This window comes from Myxocyprinus asiaticus, chromosome 13, assembly GCF_019703515.2.
Source record: "Myxocyprinus asiaticus isolate MX2 ecotype Aquarium Trade chromosome 13, UBuf_Myxa_2, whole genome shotgun sequence".
Lineage (NCBI taxonomy): Eukaryota > Metazoa > Chordata > Actinopteri > Cypriniformes > Catostomidae > Myxocyprinus > Myxocyprinus asiaticus.
In genome coordinates, this window is record NC_059356.1 from 29,218,934 (window position 1) to 29,241,614 (window position 22,681).

Genomic DNA, 22,681 nt, shown 5'->3' on the forward strand with positions numbered 1-22,681 from the left:
CCAGCACTAAAGAAAACATGTCCACCCCATATCTTCCCAAATTTTTCAGCTTCCTTTGGGGAAAGATGCATTTCTTGAAGAAACCCTATATCATATTTCTTATGTTTAAGAAGAGAAATAACCTTCCTTCTTTTTATGAGGTGCCCCAACCCATTCACATTCCACATGGAGAGAGACAATCCACTCATATTAACATTTGACATATTAGAAAAAATAGATTGTGTGTCAAAAATAAAATTATAAAGATCACATTCCAACATTAGTGCAACAATAAAACCTAAAACTTCCCCCCAAACCAAACAAACAGAAAAAAGAGAAATGTGCGAATGACAGCACCAACTGGCGTCCATCCCTCTAAACTCAAACAGTCCATGCACACCTATGAGAGCCCCCGCGACAACTTTGCCATCGAATTGCTCAAGTACAGTGTTTCTATACAAATTTTGTGAGACAGAATTACACAACAGAAAATAATCTATAAAACAAACTCCAGTCAATAGGCAGAATAAACACAAAGAATGCATAGATTCATCCACATAACTGTCCCGAAGGTGTGTTCCTCCACAAAACATACTCCAGCTGCAAGCGGAACCAGCATAAAAAAATAAATATATAAAAATTTTAAAAAAGGCTGTTCAGTTTCCTCCAACAGTCAAATGAATGTTCAGTGAGCCGGCCCATTTGGCTGTTACATTGCAACAAATGGCCTAATCACTCCAATGTCTTGCAAGAAATACTCCACAAAACAAACTCCAACCAACAGGAGGCATAAGCACAAAGAACGTGCCGATTCATCCACAACACTGTCCCGAAGGAGTGTTACTACACAAAACAAACTCCAGCCGCTAGGTGGAACCAGCACAAAAAGAAACGGAAAAGGTACTCAATTTCCTCGGACGTTCCAGTGAATGTTCAGTCAGTCGGTCCACTTGGCTGCAACATGAGTACCACAAAATAACTTACTCAGTCCATTGACTCTATGAAGGACATTGCTTGTTGGGGACATGTAAATATTTTGCGGCGATCCTTAGCATCTATTCTCAATTTGGCTGGGAACATCAGTGCAAATGCGACCTTCCGTTGATGTAAGAGTTTCCGGATCGCCAAGCCGGAACCCTGTGAGCTTGCTCGATTTCCAGCTAATGGCCTGTTATGTTGAGCATACTCGGAAGGAGCCTGTCCAGGAATTTCAACATATCCCAACCTTCGTCCTCAGGAATTCCAAAAATCCAGACGTTATTCCGCCGACTACGATTTTCCATATCCTCCAACGTTTCACAGATGCGCTCCAAATCCACTATGATCGCTAGCAGATTAGCAGCTAATTCCCTCTCCGATGACTCCAGATAATCCATCAGTTTCTCGACATCCCCCACTCTTTTAAACACCTCAGTGAATATCGTCTCCATGGCAGTGACAGATCGATGTATTACAGCAAGATCCTCCAAGTCAGCAACGACCTTAGTCAGCACTGCTAACAAGTTCAACAATGCTCACGGAATTTCCCGCACTTCTCCGGCCAAATCGAGTCCCTGGTCCACGGCCTTGTCAGGGGCATCAGCTTGAATACATAAGTGTCTTTTAATGTCTCCAGAGCCCGAGGATTTTGAATTCTTTGACATATTGTCTTCCTAGAATAGTTAAGGATCAGGGTGTATCGAATCTCACAGGTTTATGACCTAAAAAGTATTAAAACCAGCAAAGTGCTCAGAGCTCGCCGTTCACACATCCGATCCTCGCATGGCATCACGTGACTTCTAAAATTGCATTAGTTAACATTAGTTAATGCACTATGAACTAACAATGAACAATTGTGTTTTTATTAACTAACATTAAAAAAGATTAATAAATGCTGTAAAAATATATATATATATATATATTGTTAGTTTTTGCTCATGAAACCTAATGCATTAACTAATGTTAATGAATGTAACCTTATTGTAAAGTGTTACCCACTCCATTATAAGGGAGTGGCTTCAAAAGCACTTCTACTGAAGTTCCTTCAGTACATAAATGGGATATTTGAAGCTCAATCTCCAGAGGGTTCTGCCAGTGTGGTATCTAAGGAACCCCAAATGATGCCTTGGGTGTTTTTTAATTTTTACAGTGGGATGTGATCTTTGTCAGCAGAGGAGTCTTGATGCTCCTCTAAAGAGATGAACTGTATAGTTAACTATTTGTTCAATTATGCAATTTTTGATATTGCATGTAAATATTGGTCCCAACCACAAATGCAAGAACAAATCATAGAAAGAAAGTTGATTTTATTTTGTAGTAATTGCTGTACATTTTTGTTTTCTTTTTTGACAAGGCAACATTAAGAGAAGAGCTGTATATATATATAATGTTGCACGCGTTATATATATATATATATATATATATATAACGCGTGCAACATTATTTACGTAGACATCCTTCGTAAAAGTCTCACTACGAGTATCCTCAGCTATGAAAAATCATTTTTGACTCCTACGTCATAAATGTGTGTGTACTACATCCTGCGCGCGGCAGTGAAGCTGTGCGCGTCACCAAGCATGGACTAAAGAGAGGAACAGCGCGCCCCCGAGCGTACACAACGTCTATGTACCTACCCAGTTGTCATCTTGAACGTGTAATGGAAATTATGGGATGCAATGAAAATTTGGTCACCGAAGTCTATAAAAAACATCGTGAGACAAATTTTATCCTTGCACGTGCATTGACATGACGAACTTTTGGCTGGGTTTGAAGGAAGCGAGCTCATGGGTTCCGGTGAACGAACTGCTTTTTCGCTGTCAGGAAACTCACTGCGCTTAAGATTCATCCTAGCATCTGCTGATTATCATCATCATCGTCATCGTCACGAGAATGCGTGGACTAATGTCGCCTAAAGAATCTCATCTCCCGCTGAATATCACCCAGATAACTTCAACGGCCATCGGGGAGGATTTTTTTCGCCCTTTCGCCGAGTTATAAATTGTCATGCAAGTCGCAGACATCAACGGAAAGGAGAATTTGTTCGCGAAGTTTAAGCACGCGCACCATTTCTTTTGTCCAGATTATCGACTCTGGGATTTCTGTGTAGTAATCTTCTGATGCGTTTTTCGATTTAGTTTGGTAAAGTGGATACACGAAGGCTGCTTTCACTGTCACATGCCTTCCTTCATAAACATTTGTGGCAAAATAATGCGGAGATTGTCCGAGCATCGAGCTGAGGGCTCGTTTTCTTTTTCATGCGGTTATACAAAGTTATCACGCGCAGGTGTTGGATTAATGATTTCGTGCGGAAAGTAATCGAGGCGCATTTCGCTAGAAAAGTAATAAGTTCGTGTACCGTGAACTGACCAGGCACATCGACGGAGGAAAAAAAAAATCTGCAAACCTAGCAGGAAAAGAAGCCATCAAAATTACGGAAATCGCTTCGTCCTTTTCCTCCAGTCTGCGATTACAAATGGATTTTGTGAAAGCAACTCTTTCATCAGCGCCAGGGTAGTGTTATTATAAGACATTCTTAACCATTGGATCTTAAGTTTATTATTCAGATGTGTGTATTTGTCCAAGTTAGCAATGTGCGATTTGATTAGTGCTTTATCGCTTCATGAAATGTCAATATTTCAGTTATAGTCACTAGACTGTCACTTTACGCCTGCTGTTCTCCTCGCTGCTTTGAGGAATAAGATTTATCCCTGCTGTGGAAAGTCATGGGTGATATGGGAGACCCTGAGGGGTCCGCGCACCTGGAAGCGCTTTAGCAATGGCAGCGGCCTGTCCACTTGGCCCTCAGGTGGAGAGACTGGACATCTGTGGACAGACATATTGATTTAACTGCGAATAAGGTTTCTCCAGACATTATACCCCGAGCTCCAAGAGAAGGGTCAGAAAGTGAGTGGAGAAGACCCCCTCACCTGCAGGTGGAAGGTCACCTGTTCTTCACCCAAAGCTCAGGTGAGCATTTTAACTGAGGGTTCATGGGGTATCCTCACTTCAGCTCAATGTACACTACACGAAAACCTTAGTTTTTACAATTTGAATAATTATGTTCAAATATGAAATGCAGGCCATTATTTGAAATTTCAAGTTGTCCTCAACTTTGGAACAGGTTTTGGTATGGCTGTTTAGTTTCTTGTATGACTGGTCTCAGTGAACCTGCCATGACCTTTGACACTGTTTCCGGAAACAGAGTTCTCTTGCCCTTTATATAATTTGTGTCTGTTTTTGTTGGCATCTGTATGATTAATGGCAGGTGTTCACTGCAGTCATAGCATTCATGTGATTCACCAGTACTGGAAATCTGTGCATCGAAAACAATACGCATTATTTGGCTTGGGTTCTCACTGGGGGTTTTCTGAAATGTGCTGAATCTGATCTCAGTAACCGAGAACTATGGAAACATTTTATCACATCTAATTTAGTTGAAAAGACAATGTTGTTTGGTAATATAACAGTGAATTAAAGTCATATATCAGTTCCACAGTTAAATGAATGTTCGGGGTTTAATAGTTGAGCTATCAGCAGCACTTGTGGGATAATGTTGATTACCATACAAATGAAGTTAGACTGAAGATTAAGTTACAATGGAGGTTACAGTGAGGCACTTACAATGGAAGTGAATGTGGCCAATTTTCTTATGTTAAAATACTCACTTTTTCAAAAATATAGCCACAAGACATAAACATTGTGTGTAAACATGATTTTAGTGTGATAAAATCACTTACTAATCTTTTCAGTGAAAAGTTAATTTTACAACTTAGTTACCATGACGATGTAATGACGACAAACCCTAAAATGACAATTTCAACAACTTTACAGCTCAAATAATACATGAGTTTTAACAGAAGAATTAATGCAATTGTTTTTATAAAATACGCTTCACATTTCTGTTTAAACCTTCCAAAAATTGGCCTCATTCACTTCCATTGTAAGTGCCTCACTGTAACCCAGATTTTTGCTTTTTTTAAAGAAAAGGATGGACGAGTCAAAAACAATTTTTGTGATAATATTATGCCACAAATGTTGTCGGAGTTTAACTTGCACTGAACCCGGAATATTCCTTACAAAAAATTCTGAAGTGCTTCAAAGTATATTCCGGGTTCAGTGCAAGTTAAACTCAATCGACAGCATTTGTGGCATAATATCACAAAAATTTGTTTTTGACTCCTCCCTTTTAAAAAATAAAAAAATCAATCTGGGTTCCAGTGAGGCTCTTACAATGGAAGTGAATGAGGCCAATTCGTTAACATTAAAATACTCATTGTTTAAGAAGTATAGCCACAAGACAAAACTACATGCATGTTAATATGGTTTTAGTGTGATAAAATCGCTTGCTTACCTTTTCTGTGTGAAGTTATAGCCAGTTTTGCAACTTTGTTGCCAGGCTATGTAACGCTGTAAACCCTGTGATCTGGTAAACAATGATTTAAAGAGCTTTACCGCTCAACTAATTATAGGTGCTCTTCACTGACCTCACAATTTGATTTGTTTATGATTCAAAGGGTAATTATTTGATTGCAAAATGATTCTCGATGCATCTTTGTCTTCCAATTTTTTTTTGTCAATATACACTCAATACGCACATACAGTAAGCGCCACTGTGCTGCCGTGGTTTAAATTAAACTTTGAATCGATGTTTGAGAATCAATTCAGAATCGTTGGAGAAATCGTGATGCATCGGAGAATCGTTTCTTTTTCTCCCAGTCCTACAGATAATACACAAGATTTAGTGTTTTTATAAAATTCTAAGATTTACATTTCTGCCTTTAAACATTTGGATGTGCCACGGTGATTGATTAATCGACTAGTCCAACTACTGACTAGTCGATTAGTGGGGTTGATGACTAACATTAATATTTTTAGCAGTGGTGGTTTTAATGGGAGATGCAATTAATAATAATAAATTAATTAATTGAGATGCAACTTGGAGAGCATTTTTGCATGATTATAACTTGTGCTCAAAAGTGAATAATAGTCAGCACAGTAAAATTTCTGCAAGAAATTTAATCTTTAATTCTTGCTGTTTCAGCCATCAAAGCACTGCTTACATTACAAGAAGATCACTGTCAGACATTAAATGCTCTGCAGTGTGTAATGTTCCTATATTTGTGAGTTGCTTTGGAGATTAAAGTCATTTGCTGATACTGTCTGACACTGTTTGAATGAATAGTTGCAGTAAAAAAGGTTTAAACTGCTTGATGTCATGAACTACATGTGTACCCGCAATATTATCTTGCAGTTCTGCGCTTTTGAATGTGCAGTGAGGATGAACCTGAGACTCCCAAGTGCTCAGGGTACATTGAAGAGCATCATTCCTACCTTCAGGATGCACATGGTTTTGTGCCTCTCTGTATTGGAGCCTTTCTTATTTCTTCTCTTGTTTTGATAGTTTTGTGCAACAAGATGTTAGTTATTTGGCCTATATTTTTGTAGAATATCCATTAGTTACCATGTTGAAGTGCTGCGCTTAGCATCCATATCCCTCTAAAACATGTATGATTGGGGTCACGTGAACATAACGGAGCCTAATTATACATTATCCTTAACACTGGCTAGTCAGCAGTCGTTTAAACAACCAACCGACTTGTCGATAATGAAAATTGGTAGTTTTGCACATCCCTACTAGGTGCATGGATGCAGCATAATTCAAGTATGATTCACTGTAGTAATTCACTATTCACAGTCAGCCACGATTAATTTAATACATGAGTGCATGCCCAATAACAGGGTGTTAACTGGGATTAAGCGAGTAGTATTTGGCTGGTTATGTGATCTTAACTTTGTAGCCTCCATGAGGGGACTCTCTCCATGTAGAATGAAACAGCTTTTATAAGGTTACTGTTATGACTGTTATGCATCCTCAGCTCATGCGAATACTCATGATTTTATACAAGTGTTTAAAAAATAAAACTTTTTCTAATGGGGAAAAAAATACTGAGTGCACCTTTAAAGAAAAGGAGGGATGAGTTGAAGTAATTTTTTGTGGTGATCAACAATATGCCTCAAATTCTGTTAAGTCAAGTAGTTTTTATTGTAATTTCCTCCTGCATACAGGGGATGAAACGAAACAAAGTGTCTCCTGAGACCACAGTGCTCAACATTTAACATGTAACATGTCTTAAAAGACTATCACAGGTAAACACATGAATTAGTACAATACTGAATACAACAGAGTATAAGAATCAACAATATGAAACAACACTGTGCATGATAAATAAGTACACATACTGAATACAACAAAAAACATTAAATAATTAATGCAGAAAAATTCCGGTGTGTGCAGGCACCCATACTAAGTTGTGTGAGGCAGTTATTACTCTAGATAGTTACTGTAGTGCAAGTTATGTCTAGTCTGCAAGTATTGCAGTGAGGTAGGCTTAATATGTGCAAGACAGGCAGCAGTTACTCTTAGTGCAAAAGGACAGACAAGGATATATAAATATGTACAAATGAATTTTAACAAACCAAGAGGAACATATGTACGTAGGGGGGTAGATAAGCAAAAAACAAAATAAAGGAGTGCGATATGGCCCTACATCAGCAATGCTGTGATTACCTACGGCACTCGGCCTGCGGCCAAATCACAGCAGTGCTGATTTAGGGCCTAACAGCACGATTGCAAGTGTGATATTGCTGATATACAACAGTTCAATGAACAAGTACATTTTAAAAAATTAGGAAAAACTGAGTACGGTCATAAAAACGCATTTGTGCATGGAACTACTATCTTACGCGCCGTTGCTGGTTCAAACCAAATGATGCGTCCAAGCCTTCGTTAGTAATTAAAAAATGTCACTTCAGAAATAGTATCACGGCTTGTGCTGTTTCTAACAAGCTATTAGATAAACAAGGATGGATGTGTGTGTGTGTGTGTGTGTGTGTGAGAGAGAGTGAGAGAGACGGAGCATGTGCAATCACCTGTTGCCACACCCAAGCAGAGATGCTGTCAGCTTTCTGAAGATCAGCTTTCTCAGTGGTAAAATAGCTGTTCAAGTGGGGTATTCCTCTCTATTTCATGGTAGCCGGTGCGCAAGAGTCATTCACTATAGAAACCGCAATGTTCTCCGCCATTTTAAACAGCACCTCTTCTCCAATGTGGAAACTCCAGTAAGAGGTAAGCGCCATGAGTTCTGTAATCAATCAGTCTGTTGTGTCTCTCAGCTGTGATGAGCCGTAATGCTGAAGTTGTTAGTTTAAAGCCATTTAAAGCTATTTCCTATCTTTAGTAGTGTAGTAGTAAAACGAGCAATCATGGAGCGCTGTTGTATGTAAACAGTGGCTGACGCGGATTCACTTCACGTCACCAACTGGCTCATATTACACACAAAAATGATCTTTTGCCACCACCTGCTGGCTAACATACATAATGTAAAAAAATAAAATAAAAAATAGATGTAAAAAGAGACACAGTAGCTCTTAACACATATGCACTGCTCTTACTCTTTAGTATAGAACGGCACGAACACAAGCGGAGTGATATACACACAGTGAAGTGTCCCGAGTGTTGATGGTGTGAGACCATCAGTGCTCATGGAACGTCTCTCGTCCAATCAGATTCAAGGACCGGTACTAACTGTTGTATGTATGTGTGTATATGTGTGTGTGTGTGTGTGTGTGTGTGTGTGTATGTGTATATAATATACACACAGTACTGTGCAAAAGTTTTAGGCACTTAAGATGTTTCACAAAAACATTTGTCTTTAGATGGTTATTTATATCTGCAGCTTTAGTGTCTCAATAGGAAAAATATATTTTAGACTCCCAAACATTACTTTTGCAAATAGTAAAGATTAGAACAGAAGAACAGGGAGCTCTGCAAGAGATGGCATTGCCTGCACAGAGCCCCCCACTGAACATCGAGTCAGTCTGGGATTACATGAAGAGACAGAAGCAATTGAGACAGACTAAATAGATAGAAGAACTGTGGTGAATTCTCCAAGAAGCTTGGAACATCCTATCTGCCAACAACCAAGAAAAACTGTGTCCAGGTGTACCTAGGAGAATTTTGGCTGTTTTAAAGGCAAAGGTGGTCACATCAAATATTGATTTAGCTTTTTTATGTTTACTGCACCTTGTATGATGTTAATTGATAAATGAAAACTATTTATGGCATTATATTTGAAGATATCCTTACTATGCAACATTTTTCACAAGTGCCTAAAACTTTTGGACAGTATTGTGTGTGTGTGTGTGTGTGTGTGTGTGTGTGTACACACACACTACTGTTCAAACGTTTGGGGTCACTTGCCTGAAATGTTTCTCATGATCTTAAAAATCTTTTGATCTGAAAGCGTATGCTTAAATGTTTGAAATTAGTTTTGTTGACAAAAATATAATTGTGCCAACATATTAATTTATTTAATTACATAACTAAAATTGTATTTAAAAAAAAAGAGGGAAAAAAAAAAAGTTGTTGAAATGGATGACTTGGACCGAATAATTAAGAAAAGCAGCCAATAAGTGCCCAACATAGATGGGAACTCCTTCAATACTGTTTAAAAAGTATCCCAGGGTGATACCTCAAGAAGTTGGTTGAGAAAATGTTGAGTACATTTCTGCAAAATCTAGGCAAAGTGTGGCCACTTTGAAGATGGTAAAATATAACATAGTTTTGATTTATTTTGGATTTTTAGTCACAACATAATTCCCATATTTCCATTTCTATTATTCCGTAGTTGTGATGACTTCACTATTATTCTAAAATGTGAAAAAAATAAAAAACAATAAAGAATGAGTAAGTGACCCTAAACTTTTGAACGGTAGTGTAACTTTTGAAACACTTATTCTTTATTATAATTTTTTTTTCTTCACAAAAAAGAACATAGGTTTCATAACAGCTGTAGAGCAATATAAAACACTTAGGGACTATTGTTCAGCATGCAAGGAAAGCTCTATTATAGATAAGATGTCCCTAACTGGAATATAAGTTTGCACACTATCAATAAAAGATATTAGTGTCCCCTAAACTGTGAATCCTGAAGAAAACAGTTTGGTGAATACATGTTTACACAAGCTTCCACTCAGCTGACAAGCAATGAAAGTAGCTACGTGGTTAGCTAGTTAGCTATAAGTTCGTTGTCACGGAGAGTAAAAGATGGACGAGCATTGCGTCTCACCAACTAGGTAACAGTGTGAAATCAACACTCAACAGACACAATCCACCACCGCACCGTTGTCTGCTGAGCTGCAAAAAGATGCTCTGATGTTTACCTTTCAATCTGCTACATTACTGACTGCACTGACAAAATATAGCTGGCAAACAGACATGAGTGACATGGTTGTCAGGGACAGGGTTAATGTTATAGTAGTTATATTGAAAAGGGAAAATGATGGGGTCATTGTTTATTAACTTTCCAGTATGTATTTCACAAACTAGTTAGCAGCTTACCGAAAAGACACCACTCAACTCCGCATCACTTAACTCTGCCCTGTCTGCAGTGCCACCTTCAGTTCAGAGTCAGCTCTGTAAACAATGGAGTCGGAGAGCTGGACAAACTATGTTATTACACCAATTCTAAAGCATTATTTTCTGCATTATATGTTCTGAATGTTTTTTTTTTTTCATATCTGCGCATATCGGTAAACATAAACACCGATACCGATATATCGGTGAAAGGATAATATTGGCCGACCGATATATCGGTCAGGCACTAATATATACAGTATATATAAAGGTAGCAGATGATTCCCAGTGTGTTTGTGAGTGTGTGGGGGGGGCTTAAGGCAGTGCAGTTCAATAGCCTGATCACCTGGGGGAAGAAACTGTTTCTCAGTCTTGTGGTCCGTGCTCAGATGCTCCTGAGCCTTCTTTTAGATGTAATGGGCAGAACAGTCCAGTGGAGGGATGAGAGCTGCCCTTCACAATGTTTGTTGCTCTCCTTAAGCACTGTAGTGTGTGGATGTCCATCACGGAGGGAAGACTGGACCTGGTGATGTTCTGATCAGTCTTCACCACCCTATGTAGGGCAGCAGAGCAGCTTCCAAACCACACAGTGATGTTACAGGTCAGAATGCTCCCCACCACACACCTGTAGAAGTTTGTCAGGATGGTGTTGCACATATGTTGAGACATATTTGAGTCTCCTAACTGAGCTTAACTTGTATTGAACCTGAAATATTCTTTTAACTGCCTACTTGTGGGAGACCACAGATGGCCTATAACTGTACCTAAACTACTAAGAAACTTAGTCTTAATGTTTTGTTATGGACAGTTGTTTTTAGCTAGTAGTGAACAGTCCATGTTAACTTCCTACGTAATTAACCTTGGGTATTAACTGTATGTGTATATACAGAGTGAATGCAGGCAAATTGGGCCACTTTGTGACAGCCATCTCTATATCAAAAGTAGCCATATTTACCTGAATTTACCCTGTATTTAATTTCTTATCTGTTGGGTGAATTCAGTAGTGAATTCACCTTTTCCTATTGGCTGTGACATGTTCTGTGCCTGTAGTTTACATTAGGAAGAACTATAGATGAACAGACCATTCATTAGGAGACGAATGGTGTGTGGTTGATACACCCATTTTTTACAGGAGATATGAGGAGGCAATGTTGTAAGTACAGAACAGACTGTCAGCAAAGGAGTTATTTCTGTTTTTCTTTCAGTTATATTTTATAGTCCTGTGAATCTGCCATTTACTCTATGTGGTGAGAAAATCCCTCACACATCTCCAGTGTCAAAGTCCTTGCATCACAACTTTTACAAAAAAATGCTGCATGGACCACAACTTACTTAGATGGTATCAGATCTGTTTGTGGATGATGCAACATGCTTTGGGCCAGTTCATAACCTTGTGATACTGTCTAGAGCAACTGTTGATTTGATCCCACCATCCCAATCCCAGAGCTTTAGGAAATGTTTTTTAGTCAAGCCACTCCAGAGCATTGGGAACCCTAGAACGGATTTGTGCTGTAAGGCCTTCTGTGTGCAAAAGCCAACAGCATCAGAGCCAACGGCATGGCTGGGAAAATCAGCCACAGACTAAACAGCTGAAAATCAGGCGAGAGGAGGTTGGGGGCAGGAGAGAAATTTGTTGAGAATCTGGTGAGTGCTGGAAAAGGGATACAAGCAAAACAAAGCAGGCCAGGATCCAAATTCCACACATTCTTACCAGAAGGTAATTAAGAACAGGAGAAATGGAAAATAAGGCAGAATTAAGACTGGTAGGGACCTATGTCACAGATAACTGGTCTAACATAGGTGTAACTGGTTTGTTAGATTTTGGAAATTTATGTACTTTAGTTTTTCACCCACCTGAAACTTAACCTTGGGAGTTTACTTCTATTTTTTCGATTTCTTCTGTTTTTGTGTATTTTTCATACTAAATTGTTTTAGATCTTCAAACGAGATATAACACGAAACATAGGCAACCTGAGTAAACGCAAAATAAATTTTTCAAACATATATATAAATATATATATATATATATATTAAAGCAAAAAAGTTATCCAACACCTGTATCACCCATGTGAAAAACTAACTGCCCCCTTAAACTTAATAGCTGGTTGTGCCACATTTAGCAGCAACAACTGCAACCAAACGCTTCAGATAACTGGAGATCAGTCTTTCACATTGCTGTGGTGGAATTTTGGCCCACTCTTCTTTGCAGAACTGCTTTAGTTCAGCCACATTTGAGGGTTTTCAAGCATGAACTGCCCGTTTAAGGTCCTGCCACAGCATCTTAATCGGGTTCAAGTCAGGACTTTGATTAGGCCACTCCAAAACTTCAATTTAGCTTCTTTTGAGCCATTCAGGGGTGGAATTCGGATCATTGTCTTGCTGCATAATTCAGAGCTTCAAATCAAGGACTGATGAGCGGACATTCTCCTTTAGGATTTACTAGTAGAGAGCAGAATTGCTGATTCGCCCTGGCCCTGAATCAGCAAAGCATCCCCACACCATCACACTACCACCACCATGCTTGACCGTAGGTATGATGTTCTTTTTGTGGAATTCTGTTTGATTTACACCAGATGTAACGGGACCCCTGTCTTCCAAACAGTTCCACTTTTGACTCATCAATCCACATAACATTCTCCCAAAAGCTTTGAGGATCATCAAGGTGTGTTTTAGCAAAATTCGGACGAGCCTTAATGTTCTTCTAGGTTAGCAGTGGTTTTCACCTCGCCACTCTTCCATGGATGGCATTTTTGGCCAGTGTCTTTCTGATAGTGGAGTCATGAACAGTGATCTTTATTGATATGAGAGAGGCCTGCAGTTCCTTGGACGTTGTCCTTGGCTTTTTTGTGACTTCCTGGATGAGTCGTTGCTGTGCTCTTGGAGGAATTTTGGAAGGTCGGCCACTTCTGGGAAAGTTCACTACTGTGCCAAGTTTTCTCCATTTGGAGATAATGGCTCTCACTGTTGTTCTTTGGAGTCCCAGAGCCTTTGAAATTGCTTTTTTAACACTTCCCATACTGATGGTACATCAAAAAATGTAAACAGATTCTCAGTGGCATTATAAATCATTGCTCTGTTTGTTTGAGCATTCTGACTGCCCGACACAGCAACATTGACTCAATCAACCAATGGCATTAGTTTGGGTTGAGTCAATCGGTTTGTTTGATTTAAGACAGACTGATAACACTATGAATTTGGCAACAGGAGGTCGAAAGTTTTGGTGCTGAAATTGGTCTGTGCTTACTGAAATTTGAACCACTGCCCCTATTGTTTGAAACTGGAAGGGTTGTTGAGGTCAAATGTCTACAGGTTGGTGTCAAAAGCGAGTTGTAGCCTATTTTTAGTTTTAAATTATGTAATACAATCAACAGGAATGCATATTTTATTAACCCTACTCCCTAACCCAAACTCCAACTCTAAAGCTTACCATCAGTCTAGTAAAAATTTAATTCATAGCGAAAATGTAACCTCTCAATCACGCTCACCATTGTTTGCGAATGTGATTACTTCCTGGTTTCCATGGCACCAGAACCCAGGTCTCAGAATTTCCTCATCAGCAGCGCCATAGGGAAAGGTGAGCATGTTTGTTTGAAAGGGAATAGTGCTTGTCAGTAATTCAGCGGAATAGTGTTGACTTCAGGATACATAAACATTCAGAAGCAGCATATCGATTTCCTCTGTGAACATATTAAACTGGGGGAATGTTCTAGGAAAGCTGTATGAATACGAATACAATTCCGTTTGGTGGTGCTAGTGGCACTGAAATTACACTTCATATATAAATCGATTTAAAAGATTAGGCTTAAAAGACCGCTAATGATGGAAGGGGGACCAAAATTCAGGTATGTAATTGGGTCAGTGTTTTACAAACTGTGGGACTTCCAGATGGTGGGACTTTCAAAGGTCTGGTATATGTCAGAGCATATATCCCAGCATAAAGGCTATCCATTGAGACCTGTACATATGAAGGGTAAAAATGTACACTTTCTCACCAAACCCTCTGTGGAGCATTCTGGTGAAGGTCTGTTTAAACGAAACTTGGATTTATATAGCAAGGCTTCAGATGAGGCCAGCAACCCTCAGTGCATATTGAGTGCATTCATGTGCAGTCAGTCAGGCCACCTGTGTGCCACTCGGGATGTTTGGCTGAATGAGTGCAAATGAATGATGTCTGACCTCAGTAATTGCTCACGGTTCATTTGGAACTACATGACTGGAAGCACTGAAACAAACACCCGCATGCGCACACACTTATTACCTCATCCTTTTGGTTAATAATTTCAACGCTTGCCATAAGTTTGGAAGGATGCACCATTCTCAGCAATGTCTAGTTTGTCCTCTGTTCCACTGTAATTTTATATTTAAAAAAAAGTTTTGCAGGTCTAATGAAGCCCAGCAGTGAAGCACTTGCAGGTAATGTCATTAGAAATGATGCAGTCCTATCTCAGAGCTCTGCTTTTAAAGGTGAAGATATGCTGAAAGAAACAAACATAGAAAACTTAATTCCAGCACAATCTTGTTCAATTATTGGGCTACATTAACTGCTCACCTGGTCTGCATTATTCAGGATGTGAAACTGATTTAGAAAAGTTTTGAATGAAAGATGATGAGTCTTATATTTGTCATTGGCACTTTTACGAATGGATGCTTGATAATGCATTTTCTGCATTCCATAGTTTAGTATACTGTATGTAAACGCTGAATTAACATGCGCTCATGTTGTTAATCAAAGTTGTTTGCAATTGTAGAATATACTATAGTTTAAGTGTTGAAATAAGGTTGAACATTTTTATTCAAAATTGAGCACAACATCAAAATGCTCTGTGACTTCCCAGTAGATGAATTCTAGCACTGTAAATTCCATGCATAACATAGAGGTTAGCTTTGCTTAAATAGATTTCATTAGAGAAATATGTAACATATTATGTGAAACTATCAGTTGGACACATTTGTGGTGAAGCAGTTTTTTTCCTCTTCTAGGAAAAGCAGATAACATCTTAGAAGAACATCAGAAAGTCACAAGGACAAGGTGAGTTTTGCCATAACTTTTTTTTTCTTCATAAAATGGCACATAACACATTTCTGCAGACTGATTGGGATTGATTATGTCTGAGAAAAAAAAGACTTGTTTTACATTTTACAGGACATATTCAGGGCTGAAAATGACTGTGACTCTTTTTTTTTTTTTTAAATAAATAAAAATTTTATATATATATATATATATATATATATATATATATATATATATATATATATATATATATATATATATTGGCACGCGAGTGACCCGATTGAAGTGGGGTGGGAGAAAAAATTGATTCTCCGATTAATAAATTCTGAGAACTTGGCAGCGCAGTGGCGCTTATGCGCATGCCAGAGACAGATGTTCGAAACACGCACATATCCTAAAGCCGAGCGCATCCTACAAAACTTATCGCAGACTGGGTGTATCAACCACACACCATTCGTCTCCTAATGAAACTGCTTTCACGAATTAATTCACAAACTCACGCACATGGAAAGAGGAGAGTTGATTTCGTGATTACATGTCAACAAAGAACATGAAATACGAGCTTGCGCCCATTATTGCACTAATTTTTACAAGCAAAAAAACACCTGAGAATAATGATGAGACAGCGATTCGGGAGACGTGGGTGATGTTTTTATTTTCTAATCATTTTTTTGTCTGCTTCTTCCCAATGTCTTTTACTCTTGCGTTCTTTAATTTGCTGTTGTTCATTGCCGGTCTCTCGCTCATCGAGAAGAGTGCGCACACCTGACGGCTCATTAGATAAATGTTAAACAGATGGAATAGTGCATACGAGATGCTTAATAGATTTGTTAAATAATAATCCCGCTATTTGTGCCGCTTTATCACCTGTGTTGAGGAAAGGTGAAACTGACATCAGCACTCTCACTGTAATCAACCTGGAGCACAAACCTGTAGTTATAGTTAAAATAAGAAAAATCAAAAGGCCTCGGATAGACTAAATCTGTGATAGAATAAATCTATCACAGGCAATTTACAGTCTAAGAACTGAAAATTTGAAGTTACTGTCTTTTGCATTTGCACAGCAGAATAGTAAATAAGAAAACATTTTGATGTATCAGGAATCGTTTTGAAATCGGATCGTGACTCCCAGAATCAGTGAGGTGCCTAAAGATTCCCGACCCTAGATTGAAGCTGATGAAGTGTTGTATAGTACAATCGGAATAAAACGTACAACTCCTAAATGCATCAACACTGCGCAATAGTTATGTTTCACACTGCGATTGGCTGCTTTTCATCCTTTCAACCGAGCGAGCGTGAAAAAGTTGTGTGGGCCGTTTTAGTCAGCTTGAATAAAATGAAAAGCATCAAATTTTACTTTAAAAGTGAAAAGTTTACAAAGCCTAGCCAACTGAAATATGCAGCATCTGATTGTTGTATATTGTGTGACAGAAACATTAATTGTGTTCAGCAGTGCAGATGTCAATTTAGAGTTTTTAAATACATTTAAGAGGACCACACTTCAAAGACTGAACATTGTGTTTTTGTACATTTACTGTATGTTCACAAGCTGAAACAGGTTAACATGAGCTGCTGTTGTTTTTTGCAGACAGCCTGTCAAATTAACTGAAAATATAAAATTTGGTTTATAAGAATTTAAACTCCTTTGTCATGACTCCCACTATGTTTCTGAATTTTGTCATAATTGATGAGCTCAGACTTCTTATGTCTTTTTGTGCATGTTATGTTGAGGCACATTAACATTACCGTCTCTAAAAAACTGGACTACAACTGTGCTCCTAAATGTTTGACTGTGCTCCTAAATGTTTTTCATTGTGCTCCTAAAAAATTTAAGCGTAGATCCCTGAATATCATTTGACTCACTGTATGACAGGGTTCAGCCTTGAAAAATCAAAACCTTGGTTAAAAACAATATATCCAATGCATAATACAGTGCACTTTTGTATTTCTTTTAACTTAAATGGTTTAATGTAAGCCACCTGTTTGCATGGGCAATAAGTTGTGTAAAGTATAAAACTATTGCTTTGATAGCGTTTTTGTGGCATTGTTGAGAGGGACTTTTATACATTATGCCTTTTGGAGCTGAAATTGGCTCTTTTTAAATGTTAAATATTCCCCTCAAATTTTTTCCCTTTGCCTAAAAGGTTTGTGCCAGGTTCCTCATGTCAGCAGGAATCAGGTTACAGCCGCTCTTCAAGCCAGACGTCTCACGGCACACATCTCACATGCACAGCACACATTTTCACCATCCTGTTACACATGTAAAACATTCCACATGCAGTTTTCCCCTGCATTTTAGTTGGGTTTATTTGCAACATTAAATTTTACTGGGTCAAAACCAGAATAGGTGGCAATCAGTATTTCATTAAATCATGCTTGTAAATGAAAAGCCCCTGATTTTTTTTGTTTAGTTTTTTCTAAGGATGGAAATATAATGTGTAATTGTCTATGTTGCTGTTGTTGGCTGTAGTATTGCCCATGATGTTACTGTTTGTTGGTTCAGATTACATTTGCTAAGGGAAGTATCTGGATGAAAGTAAATCACAATCATGTATTCTTACTGATTTTATCAGGACCCTCTGTTTAACCTGAATATTCTTCTACTTTTAAGCCATTGATGGGTGAAACTAGAGGACAGTGTGTGTGAGGACCTCTAAACCTGAACTCAGAACTAGAGCACACACATTCACACCGCCAAAATGAGTAAGTCTCCATGTTTTTTACCATATACCTTAAGCATAAGAGCAAATCATGGTTTAAAGAGTGCACTCACCTTATACAAGAGTGTACAACACAGGTGAAGCCTATAGTTAAGTGTTAGCGAAGCTACTTTTGAAAATGTGGCTTTCTAAGCTGCAAGCTACTCATACTTTGAAGTAAGTAAATTACAGAAAAAGTTTGCTAGTAGCTTCACTACAAGTTGCTCAAAAAATATCTAACCACATTGAAGCAACTTAAGGGGGCAATATTTTTTTTTAAACAACTATCTGATGATAACATTTATGAGTTGCATTTTTCTAGCATGAAGAAATGTTTTAATGAATTACTTACTTTAGGTTAGCAGCATTACACATGAACATATACATTTTAGGGCTGTCAACCATTAAAAATATTTAATCAAATTAATTACATGTGCTGATTAATTATTTGAATTATTTGCATAAATAAATATTTTCTGAGACCCTCAAATAAAGGTAATTCAATACAAATGATACATAATGCAAATAAATATATGTAGGGCCTATGTTAAGTATAATAAAAATGGAGATATTCAGATTGAAATATATTGCATTATTGTGGCAGACGAGTAAAGCATTGATTAGACAATATAAAGGAGTTAATATACTGTTTGATTTATTCCCATATCACTGAATAAGCCTACAGTCGACAGTAATCCATTTTGCATTGAATTCGTCAATCTGGCCTGCTCTCACAGGACACGTTCTTGCTTTCCATATGAGCTAGATGTTTTTGGAGCATGTCACGTGCGAATAGTAAGTTAACACCGAAAATGCAACAAAAAGAAGTGTACCAAACGTAGAATTGTGATTGGCTCTCATTCTGTGGCTTGTGAGGTTTGTTGAGGTACGCTCAACTGCCCCCAACTGATGTGGCTGATAAAAACACATGTACTTCAAGCTTGAATTGGTCCTATGTTAGGAAAATACTTATTTTTTTTTTTTTTTTGGAATTTACGTATGGGTCAGGGAGCATGATTAATTGTAAAAACATTTTAATGCATTATTTTTAATATAATTAATTAGTCACACCAAATGAATGCGTTAAATTAACAGCCCTAATACATTTACATACAACTAAATAATATTACAAAAACTATAATATGCCTGAAAAACCTCAGTATTTAACTAAATATTTTACTGTAAAGTGAGAAATGCCACAGAGGGTCTTCTGTACTGGGACTCGATTAATTTTAATGAATTGTCTGAACAACCCGATTCATAGGTTGAATCAGACTTTCCAGTGCTTCACATGATATAAAGGACAGTTTAGGAGAGCATATTTGATTATTGGCTTTAGCTCTGTTATTTATAAAGCCGAGCACTAGACAGAGTGTGACATAAAAACAACGATGTTGAGTTTTGCCACGTGACCGCTACGTTTTGGAAAAAGTAGCTTATTTAAAAAGCTACACTTTTTTGAAAACAGCCGAGCTACAGTTACGTTACTAAAAAAAATTAGTTAAATGTTAAAAATGATGCAAGATGAAATACAGATGAGTAAGAGATTGTAGGGGAAAGGTAGACAAGCTGGCATTGAGCTGTAATTAAAAGGGTGTTGAGAGATGTTTTCAGAGAGAGCGGGAAACATGGAGACAGACGGCTCATGCTCTTACTAGTCACATGAACGCACACCAACACACAGACAAAGTTGAGTGGTGCAGTCCATTGCTTGGGTTGGTCTGTGTCATGTTCTAACTCAGGTTCCCAGTATTAGTGGCTAGACGAGGCTTCTCTGTTTTTACTCTCTGTCTATCTCTGGAGGTGTGTGAAGTCTGTCCAAACTACACACTGCAAATATTTTCCCTCTGTGAGCAAGCTTAGCCAAGACACGGCTCGTTCTCGCATCAAACATGAGAACAGAGATCACAAAAACATGGTCATCTCCCTCTCACAGGCTCCACGGTATTGCTGCAGGTCTAGCTGTCTGCCTTTTGAGTGTGTTTATTCAAACAGACAGCAGAACATCGTTTCAGTTCAGTTGCACCTGTCCTGTAATTATAGCAAGATTATAGTCTTTGCAACAATCTCTGTTTAAAATAAAACAATAAGCCACTCAAGACGCATGCATTACAATGATTGACCGAGGTTAGGGGGATTTAAACATGGTAAAATCACTGAGGGGGATGAGTGGCCACATTACAATGTTGCCTGTTATTCAGTGCAATCTGTTAGTCTGTGCACATGGCAATAAAGAACTTTTTATAAAACGTGAGCAACAGCAATATGATAAAAGGCACCAGTGTGCAATTAATAAGTACAGTTTGTGATACTAATTATCACAATATAAAATTCTTCTGCCAAATACAGTACATTAGCCAAACTGTAGGTTGTTTATGGTTGACAGTTGTAATAGCACCTTTAATACATTTATATATATATCAACTACACTGCCTGGCCACAAAAAAAAAAAAAGTCGCCATTTGGATTTAAATAAGCAGATACTTAAGAGCCTATGATTGGATCATTATTGCAGTGGTTAATATGTTTCAGCTGGCAACAATTATTTTAACCCTAACTGATGCAGTGTGTAGCTTCTCATTTCTTAAACAACCATGTCGGAATACGTATCCTGTGGTCGTGGAAAAAGATGTTACTGTGTTTCAGAAGAGGCAACTTATTGGCCTGCATCAAGCAAAGAAAACAACTAAGGAGATTGCTCGCTGAAATCACTGGAATTGGGGCAGAACTGTTTAACGCATTATTAAAACCTGGAAGGATGGTGAACCTTCAGCTTCGCGGAAGAAATGTGGTTGGAAAAATATCTTGAATGATCATGATCAGAGATCACTAAAACGCTTGAAGTCACATTGTAAACAATCGACAGTAGAACTCACGGCTATGTTTAATAGTGAAAGATCATTTCCACACACACAATGCATCTTGAACTTACAGGATTGGGACTAAGCTGCTGTGTGGCCACAAGAAAGCCACTTGTTAGAGGGACTAATTGGAAAAAACAACTTAAATTTGCTAGGGAGCATAAAGATTGGACTGTGGTGCAATGGAAAAAGGTCATGTGGTCTGATGAGTCCAGATTTACCCTATTCCAAAGCGATGGGCACGTCAGGGTAAGAAGGAAAGCACATGAAGCGATGCACCCATCATGATCTGGGGTTGTTTCAATTGGTCAGATCTAGGCTCAGCAACGTTATGTGGCAATAAAATGAAGTCAGCTGACTACCTGAATGTACTGGATGACCAGGTTATCCCATTAATGGATTTTATCTTCCCTGACGGCATGGGCATATTCCAGGACGACAATGTCAAGATTCATCGGACTCAAATTGTGAAAGAGTGGTCAGGGAGCATGAGGAATCATTTTCACATATGAATTGGCCACCACAGAGTCCTGAACTTCATTGAAAGTCTTTGGGATGTGCTGGAGAAGACTTTACAGAGTGGTTCGACCTCCCGTTATCAATACAAGATTTAAGCCAAAAATTAATGCAACTCTGGATGGAAATAAATATTGTGACGTTGCATAAGGTTGTCTAAACGAACACGCACCGTAATCAAAGCTAAAGGCGGTCCAACAAAATATTAGAGTATGCAACTTTTTTTTTTAGCCAGGCAGTGTATTTTAAAATGACTTCAAACATGGCTCATACAATAAGATTTTAGAGCGGGAACCATCCATTCATAAAGGCTGTTTTTCACTTACGCCTTTGTCACTTCATCGTTTTCCCTCTTCAGATGAAAGACAGGCTCTCCATTCAATTATGAAGGATCTGGTGGCCCTGCAGATGACTAGGCGCCAGCCCACGTCAACTTACGACACAGCAAAACCAAAACCTGTCAGCACTGCAAGCTCATCCAACAGAATGGTAATGCACACATATATATGTACATGAGATACAGACACCATGTCACTACCCTGTGACCCCATGGTGACCTCACTGCTCTGTTTCTTTCTCCAGGATGATGTCAGGATTAAATTTGAGTTTTGCGGTGAAAGAAGGTAAATCTCAGTTTTTTTGGTTTGTTTTTTACTGGGCTGTTTGTATATACTGTATGTGATAGACATATATGAAAGCATACATATATGATATTGTACATGTGTAATGCATAGTATTGCATCAAGAGCATTTGTAAAGGCCAGCACCAGAAGTAATGAAATTAAAATTGCACCAAAGCATATTGCACAGATGCTTATCTAGAGGAAGCTCAAAAGTCAGTGTCACTTCTGCACAATTGTGGAGTGTTAAAAATAAAATAATAGTAATGCTCAAATAGCAGTACAAACAGACATAAACCAACATGTATACAAGGACATTTGATACACAGAGATAACCAGAAGGAATCTCTCATACACATGCACAGATATACACATCTGTGGCGCTCTCTCTCAGTTCTAAGACTGATATCACAGTGAAAAAGGGAAAGGACTGTGGTTTGTGTGTGGTTGCCAGGAGAGACCACAACTATGCTAGGTGTGCTCTCAGGAATCTGTTAGCTCTGCAGATCCATGTGTGTATGTGTGTGTGTGTGTGTGTGTGTCTGAAATTGCAGACTCAGATTACACATCTAAAGAAATGTCAGCTTCCTGTTTAATGTCCT

At 38.3% G+C, this 22,681-nt stretch overlaps 1 protein-coding gene across 1 annotated transcript in view; it reads left to right on the top strand.

The window, feature by feature from the left end:
- Window positions 1–2,539: 2,539 nt before the first annotated feature.
- LOC127450601 (mitogen-activated protein kinase kinase kinase 3-like) overlaps window positions 2,540–22,681 on the top strand; it is a 37,880-nt gene continuing 17,738 nt past the window's right edge. Inside the window, exons 1-5 of the mRNA XM_051714837.1 lie at window positions 2,540–3,924; window positions 15,353–15,401; window positions 17,995–18,086; window positions 21,818–21,948; window positions 22,042–22,082. Of these exons, the coding sequence (XP_051570797.1) occupies window positions 18,083–18,086; window positions 21,818–21,948; window positions 22,042–22,082 (176 nt within the window). The 5' untranslated portion in view covers window positions 2,540–3,924; window positions 15,353–15,401; window positions 17,995–18,082. The remainder of the gene's footprint in view (window positions 3,925–15,352; window positions 15,402–17,994; window positions 18,087–21,817; window positions 21,949–22,041; window positions 22,083–22,681) is intronic.